This window comes from Helianthus annuus, chromosome 12 (assembly GCF_002127325.2).
Source record: "Helianthus annuus cultivar XRQ/B chromosome 12, HanXRQr2.0-SUNRISE, whole genome shotgun sequence".
NCBI lineage: Eukaryota > Viridiplantae > Streptophyta > Magnoliopsida > Asterales > Asteraceae > Helianthus > Helianthus annuus.
In genome coordinates, this window is record NC_035444.2 from 36,006,377 (window position 1) to 36,014,926 (window position 8,550).

At 36.9% G+C, this 8,550-nt stretch overlaps 1 protein-coding gene and 1 long non-coding RNA gene across 3 annotated transcripts; one reads left to right on the plus strand and one right to left on the minus strand.

The window, feature by feature from the left end:
• Positions 1 to 3,957: 3,957 nt before the first annotated feature.
• On the minus strand, positions 3,958 to 7,735 carry LOC118484866. 2 transcript variants are annotated; one of them, XR_004874780.1, is made up of 2 exons: positions 7,518 to 7,735; positions 3,958 to 4,632 (listed from the first exon to the last, which is right to left on the minus strand). XR_004874780.1 is itself a non-coding variant. In XM_035980918.1 (2 exons), the coding sequence occupies exons 1-2, from the start codon at positions 4,982 to 4,984 to the stop codon at positions 4,217 to 4,219; spliced, it is 486 nt and encodes a 161-aa protein (XP_035836811.1). In that variant the 5' UTR covers positions 4,985 to 5,860; the 3' UTR covers positions 3,958 to 4,216. The 2 variants fall into 2 exon arrangements, 1 of the variants encoding a protein (XP_035836811.1); XM_035980918.1 differs by lacking the exon at positions 7,518 to 7,735 and adding an exon at positions 4,915 to 5,860.
• On the plus strand, positions 6,720 to 8,326 carry LOC110894732. The gene is made up of 2 exons (XR_002566638.2): positions 6,720 to 6,843; positions 7,579 to 8,326. It is a non-coding gene; the product is annotated as an uncharacterized LOC110894732 (long non-coding RNA).
• Positions 8,327 to 8,550: the final 224 nt, after the last annotated feature.

Sequence of the window (8,550 nt, forward strand, 5' to 3'; positions counted from 1 at the left end):
TCCCGACCAGCATAGGCCGAGTACCCGTCCGCGATTCATCGCTAAACAGCCCTTTATCAGGGCCGCCTCCGCCGCCGCTGAAGCCGCTCCCGCCGCCGCTAAAACTGCCACCGCTTGAATGCTCGTAAGATCTCTTCTTGTTGTTTCATCAACTGTTCTTGTTGTTTCAACATGGCGGCTAGGGTTTCTTGGAGATTTGAGATTGCCTTGCCATGTTCCTTGAGAGTGCTGTCAATTTCTTGATTGCGAGTGTTAGTCATGGTAATCGAAAGTAATTCCGACCGGAGATCGGAACGGCTCTGATACCCGTGATAGGGTTAAAACCTTGGGAGAAAGAAAACTAAGAGATAGAGAGATTTTTTACTCAAATTATGCTTGATTCCATTCCATACGTAACATCCAAATAAATAGATAAGAAACTTACATAAGACACCCCCAAACTAAACCAAAATAACATCCTAATCCCTTAACTTAACAATAGTAATAAAACTAAAATAAATAAGATACGTAACAATGGAGCGGAGACAAAAGACCATTTGGTGGCTGAATGTGTGTCGGTAAAACCTGTGTGGTGACATCTTTGTGTTTGGACTAAAATTCCAATCATGACTCAGGTCTCATCATTTACGGATCTAGTGGGGCATGTTCAAAAGCAAAAGAGGTCTATAAAATGGAAGAAAGTGTTGGAGACGGTGGTGTATGGTGTGGTGTGGAGAATTTGGAAGGCTCGTAACGATAGCGTCTTTGAAGGCATCCTGTTTTCGGTTCCGCGAGTGGTGGATGCGATAGAAGAGGATACGGATAGCTTAAGAACAGAGCGGCTTTTGGTGACTTAGTTTGGGAGAGATATTGTTATGTAATGTTGTCGTTATCTTTTTTGGAACTCCTAGTTTCATGATCTAATAAAATAGCCGCAGTTAAAAAAATACATGTCTAACTAACTAGGCTAAATAATAGATAATACAACAACCCATACTAGCATGGGAGGCTTAGATGGTGTGCGGGGAAGACTTCGGCACAGGGCCCATGATTTCGCGGGGCATATGTTTTAAAAAAAATCCGATATATATATGTTAATTTTTTTTAAAAAAGTAAACCCATACAATTTCATGGCTCATTTACAAATATTTTTCGTAATTGCATTGTTTATCCTTAAGGCATAAGGGCACATTTTTTGAGCTCGAACAGGGTACATGAATATAAATATTTTTCGTAATTGCATTGTTTATCCTTAAGGCATAAGGGCATATTTTTTGAGCTCGAACAGGGTACATGAATTCTCAGAGACGCCACTGCATACTAGATAAGGGATAAATCAACACGAGGGAAAGAAATTAAAATAATATTCAATAAATTATGTGTCGCCATTTACATGGTTAATATTACCCCGCAAGATGAACGCTCAATTTGTAAGTCCAATCCTGGATATAAGAAGATGAAAACGAGGTCTAAGCAGGGGCGTACCTACCCTATGAGGTGGGTGGCCGTACCCCGTGAAAAAAAAAATTAGTAGTATTTTTCGCGAAAAATCTCGACCGCACCCTTTGGAAATTTTCGTCCGCACCCTTTAGAAAAAAATGTTAGGAATTTATATAAAAAAATCGTGAACACGGATTGAAACCCGACCCAATTATGTAAACAAGTTAGCCCACTAACCCCTTTATAAAACTTGAATTCATTCCATCAAGCCCAAAGTTAATATCAATTCAAGCACAATCCAAAATACAACTTTAATTAAAAAAGTTAGTCCAATTTACAAAAAAAGACCCAATCGACTGCTAGCTCTGTGCGACTCACGCCCTCCCACTGCCTCACCTCACTTCCAGCAACCTGCGACACCCCCACCCCGACGACGACTGCAACATTCCGGCGAATAATAGCTTAATTCCGGCCACAAACAAGTACATGTTTTGTTTTTTTTTATTATTTTAATGTTTATGTGATTTTGTTCAAGACTCATGAGATAATAGGATGGGTTAAAAAATTTAAACTTTTATGTGTTTTTGAGGTAATTTGGGGTTGTTCTAGTCTTTATAGGATGAGTTTGTTGCCTCTTAATCTCTTATTGATTATATGATTCTAGTATAGGGTTTGAACAGTTGAAATTTAAAACTTGAAAATTAAGGAATATTGATGGTTGAACACTGAAAGATTTTAGTTTGATGTTTTTTTTTGTTTTACACGACCCAACCCGAACCGAATTTTATTTATATATCTAGGCGGCCTAGAATTTTTAAAAATATTCCACACCTCCGTAGAAAAATTCCTGGGTCCGCCGCTGGGTTTGAGTAGTGGTTTGGTTAAACCATTTGCAAGTTGACCTTCTCCACTAATATGTGTTACTTGTAGTGACATGTTCTGAACCTTTTGCCGTACAAAGTGAAAATCTAAGGCTAGATGTTCCGTTCTCGAGTAAAACACATGATCTGCGGAGTAATTGATGCAGGTCTAAGTGTAGAAGATTGAGCCATGACATTTCTAGAGGCCCATAAACGAGCTTCTAAGGGTGGTTTACGAAAACGAGCATAACTTTGGCTACGGGTCTCCGTTTTAGGCGTTCGACCAGTCAAATCGAAGCTTGAACGACGAGAACGTCGTGGCAAGGACCCGGATGGGCCTTGTCCAAGTTTCGCCCTAAAAAACGCATTCTAATGGGAGTTATGGACACTTTTATGTTTTTTCGGTGTTTTATGCATTTTGTTTTTGGGCTTGTGTTTGGCCCATGGCCTTTTTATGGCCCATTTGGAATTTATGTCTTTATTTTTCTCATGTAATTCTTTTGGGTAGAAATCAATTTTGATATTAATCACTTTCCACTTTAAATTCTCTGCCCTTTGGGTTGAATTTTGGGGGTTTAAAGAAGATTATCACGGGTATTCATAGATCACGGGTATTCATAAAATCAACGTGATTTATTCTTCATTATCGTATCACACGTTACATTAGTAATGCGTAGCACTTAAGTTATCATGATAAATAGACGGTGTTGTAGTTGAAATTAAGCCAAGTTCAATAATGAAATAAATGAGCTATTGAACCTTAGCGGTAGCTAAAGCCACAACTATAAATTCGGTTTTCGTAAACCTGGCAGGAATGTCGTTTTCAACTCTAAGGAATAGGTTTTTAAATCAAGATAAACAATGTAACAGTTGTCGCCATGTTTCTTTAGCACCAGCCCAATATATGCATTTGTAAATGCATGTAAACAATGTGAGGAAGATCAAGATAATAATAATCATAATGAAGAGTGCCATGAAAATATCTTAGGACATGCTAGAGAGTTATCTAGTGAGTTGTAAAAGGAACATATATGCATCAATGGGGAAAGTTTACTCACTGTGAATGCAATGTCTGGACGGGTAATAGATAAACACTGTAAGGCTCCGCCTACCTAGATTCCGAAGAAGGTGACGAAATAGATGTACCACTAAAAGATGCCAACAGTTTAAAACTGGTAATTGGAATTGATATTGGCTTGCATTCAATCATTTTTGTTCAAGAGAAAATGTCAAGGTTATACTTAGATTGAGATAGTAGTTGTACTTGAGGCAGTGGCGGATTCAGAAATTTTTTCATTGGGGTGCGGAATATTTTCAAAAATTTTAGGCTCCTATATATATAAATAAAAATATCAGTTTGGTTCGGGTCGGTTCGGGTCATGTAAAACAAAAGAAGATCAAACTAAAATTTATATTATCATCAAAAACATGTCAAACGTTATTATAAACATATTTAAAATGTCGCCCTACAGGTTTTCATTTTTTGAAATCTATTCGAAACATTATCTAGAGGTACTTTCTTAAGGAAGTCTTTCTCTATATAACATATACAACTATCACTTAAATTCTCATCGTCAATCCGATTATTCAAGTCGGTCTTCACATTATTCACTGTCGAAAAAATCTTTCAACGGTTGCGGTTGTGACGGATAATACGAGAACAAGCTTCAATAAACGATATACAAATGTAAAATTTACGTGAATATTTGTTGAAACAATTAACCTTACAAGACTTGACAAACCATCCAAGTTGGCAAATCATGTATCTTTTTTTCACAAAACCAATGTACTTAATCTAAGTTTGTAATCACGTTTCTCCTTAGGGGTCCTTTTGTCCCACTGTGTGTACTACTTGCTTTTCGTTAAGTAAATCGGCACACTTTTGGAAACATTTGTCGTGGGCGCTATTAACTAAGCCAACATATTTTGTAAGTACCTCATGTACTTTTTTTCCAATTGTTATACCCGTTCAAAAGAAACGTGTCTCTATGATCACCAAATTCGGACCTAAACAAGTAACAACATAAGCAAAACACACGCTCCGATTTTATACTATACTCTAACCATCCCTTGTATTCCTTTCGGTCATACCATTCTTTCTTGAATTTTCTCAACTCTTTACATTGAAACGTTGATTGTGGGTATTTAATACCCGTTGGTTGACATGGTCCTCTTAGTAGGTACACCCTTATAACATCATCTCGTTGATTCACGTTGTATGATGCAATCGCCTTGCGATCATGAGGATCCGAGGGAAGATTATTCACATCAACAACAAAATCGGAAGATGATTCAATTTCAACCGCTTTCCTCTTGTTAAGAAATCGCGCCATAACTTCCTTACTCATTGTGTCTATCACATACAAAATAAACAATGATCTTTGAGTATTAAACCATCTCCCAATATTCCTTAATTTTCAATTTAAAGTTTTGAATTTCAACTTTTCAAACCCTATACAAGAATCATATGATCAACTACAATCATATAATCAACAAACCCATCCTATAAAGACTAAAACAACCAAAAAATACATCAAAACACATAAAATTTTAAACCTTTTTAACAAAGATATATATCATTATCTCTTGAAAAAACCACATAAACATCAAAATAACTAAAAACAAATCAAGGTACCTCTATTATATTTGCGATTCGGTACAGTTGTGTCCGGAATTTTTGCGATTCTGGCGAGAATTATGGCCATCGAACTTGTCTGCAGGAGTGGGGTGAGGGTTGTTTGTCGACGTTGCTGGCAGCAGAGGGAGGGCGGGAGTTGGAATTGACGATTGGTATTTGGGTTTAGTGGGTTAATGTTTTATTTAATTGAATTAGTTATTTGGGTTGGGCTTTAATATAATTTACATAATTGGGCTTGATGGTTGGTTAGAATAATACAACTTTTATTTAAAAGGATTAGTGGGCTAACTTGTTTACATAATTGGGTCGGGTTTAAATCCGTGTTCACATTTTTTTATATAAATTCCCAACATTTTTTTAGTAATAATCGATTTTAATAATCTCAACTATTGCATGTTGGCCGGCAACGGTCCCAACTTTTAAAATTCACACTTGCGGTCCCATCTTTTCACATATTAGCCTTCAATGGACACTGACTAACAGAACACTAACGCCGTTAGTCTCCGGTCGCCGGAAAAATGTTTTTGGTCGGAAAAGGTTCCTAAAGGTCCGATCTATGGTTACAAACAGAGGACGAATACTTTGAGTTTTCTGGCTAAAAAGTTAGTTTTCCGGCCAAAAACAAGTTTTTCGGCGAAAAATGAGTTTGTACGACAACCTTAATAATTGGGGGTTTTTTACTAGAAAAGGTTCCTAAATGTGCGTAACAAGGTTAAAAAGAGGTTTGGGACGAAAAAGTTGAGTTTTCTGGCCAAAATGGAGTTTTCCGTCCAAAAATGTTTTTCCGGCGACTGGATACTAACGGCGTTAGGGTTCTGTTAGTCAGGGTCCATTGAAAGCCAATATGTGAAAAGATGGGACCGCCAGTGGGAATTTTTGAAGTTGGGACCTTGCCGGCCAACGAGCAATAATTGGGATTATTAAAATCTATTATTCTTTTTTTTTTCTAAGGGGTGCAGATGAAAATTTCTAAGGAGTGCGGTCGGAATTTTCCAAGGGGTGCAGTTGGAATTTTTTTGCGGAAAATAGCACTAATTTTTTTTATTCAAGGGGTGCGGCCGCCCACCCACACCATAAGGTGGGTCCGCCCCTATATCCCACGGGTTTCCAGGGATACCCCTCAACTGGCAAAGTGCAAATGTTTTTTTCTTTCTTATATGTTTTATGTATCGGACACTCTTGATCAAATATTTTGATATCCTGAATTAAGTTTTGTTACGTGAAGTAGATGAAATAACATAAGAAGGAAGGGTAGCTTTGCTGGCAGCCGTGATACGGGAAGTAAAAAAATCAGATACCTCATGATACGAAGTTGAATATGACGGTGTTGTAACTCATAAACAGTTAAATGACCTAATTAATAATTAGTTTGACATGGGCTTTCTTAATACTAACCCCATTGAAAATTCCTAACATTGTATTGACTTAGGCTAGAGGGTATGGTGACATCCCATCCTTGGAGGACCATCCGCCACGTAGGCGCCACGTTATAGTTCTCCAAGGATGCTCCATCACCCAAAACTAGAGGGTATGGGAGGATGGTCCTAGTCATAGTCCTCCCCACCACTTTTATGTTTTTTTATTTTTTTAATCTTCTACTTTTTTTTTAATATTTAACAAATAATGTTTTTTAACATTTATAAAAACATTACATAAACCTAAAAAAAACATATTATATGATGTGATACCAATTATAAAGCACAAGGGAAATCTTGCCAAAATATAAACCATGTGGACATGTTCACACATACCGTAAAGTGTAGGGGAGCCAAGTGTAAAACATCCTTATCCTTATCCTCCCCCTTCACTTTCAAACACAAGAGTATGTGGTGGTAGTTGCATCCAGTTAAACATGGTGCCCAAATTCTACACCCAAACATCATGGAGGCCTGCACTTCATCTTCAACACACCCACAATTTCACCAGGTATGTGCGGTCTTTAATTAAATAACAGCTACTTTAAGACATGGGCCCCACATTTATGCTCCGTCGCAAACGGCCAAAAAGGGACGTGGAGGACGGGACGGAGGGGGACGGAGGGGGGGCGGCGTGGGATGACGGTGGTGACGTGACGGCGCCGGGTGGAGACGGCAACCATACCGAGCAGCCTTATATAATTATTTTTTTCACTTTTATTAAATAGAGAAGATTAGAGTAGACAGCTACTTAACTACACACTGTTAATGCCAATATAATAAAGTATAAAAGACCTAATATCTAGTTTGACATGTGCTTTTTAAATACGAATCCAATTGAAAATTCCTAATATTTTGTTGCCTTATATTGTTATTTTTTCACTTTTATTAATAGAGAAATTTAGAATAAACAAAGCTTGACTACACAATGTTATGCCAATATAATATAATATAGTATGTTTTGTATTATTTATTAGTTTATTACTAAGAACTTAATAGGGAATTTAGTATTTCATTTTATTAATGGTTTTAAATCGTTTTATTGATAATTGCTATAATTTATTTATTATGTTATTTGATTTATAACAAGTACCTCTAATCTGTTTGAGGTGCTTGCCACTTAATATTTTCTTTATCGGTCTCTGTTTGATAACAAAATGCAATTATTTAAATCGATATACATACCTTACTCGTCGTTGAAAAAAATGTACACGCCTTAGTCATGTGTGAGTGATATTTGGTGCAGACCACATGTCGGCTTTGATGGAGTGCAAAGCAATCTTGGATCCTACCAGTCTTCAACTGTTGACACCTAAAGAAGCAGAAAAGCAATTTTTTTTTCCAAGGTACAGATTCAGGGCCGGCTATAGGGAGGTGCAGGATGGGTCTGCAATCATGGCTCAAATCAGTATAGGGCCCGAAAAGTTTTTAATATATATATATATATATATATATATATATATATATAATCTAGATGTTTTTATAAATAATGGTCTGCTTAAAAGTTTTATAAATGGCATGATAAAAAGTTTTATAACCCAATTTTAAAACCCAATTAACAAGCCCAAGTGACTAATAAACAAAATTATAACCCAATTGGCAATTGTGGGAAACAAAACGTCGCACCAGACTTGGGAAGGGAAACATTCACGTTCGTTCATCATCATCTCAATTCTCACATCAGACGACTTGGGGATTCATCAAGACATCAATCATCATCACAGCAGCAGAGGAGATCATCATCGTAGCAGGAGATCATCATCAACATCGCAGCAGGGGATCATCATCATCATCGCAGCAGACCGGCAGACTTGGAAGTATAAAACTGTCAAACTGATTTCATATGTGATTCTGATTTAATATGTCTTAGTGTGTGATTCTGATTGATTTCATATGTTGAGGTATAAATGTGATTCTGATTTCATATACTATAAAACTTTGTTTGATGTTTAAATGTTTAATACTTTAAATGTATTAGTATTAGACTTCGTGTTCCCGTTCCTAAATACAAATATCTATCCGACCATCAAAAACGTAAGAAGAGGAAGCTAGAGGAAGAGAAAAGAAAGGCGGACAAAGTAAAACAAAACCGAACACACAAGTTTTTTTCAAAAGAAACTCAAAATTCTAGTTCTAACTTGGGTGACGATAATGTGGGTGAAGACAATGTGAATGTAGATGAAGAAGCTAATGTGGGCGAAGACAATTGGGGTGGGCT

Bases quoted from the DNA above. Each gene is read 5' to 3' on its own strand.
- LOC118484866 (XM_035980918.1), bottom strand. From the start codon at position 4,984: ATGGCCATAATTCTCGCCAGAATCGCAAAAATTCCGGACACAACTGTA. The intron at 4,633-4,914 runs GTACCTTGATTT...TGTATGTGATAG, and splicing joins GAATCGCAAATATAATAGAG to ACACAATGAGTAAGGAAGTT.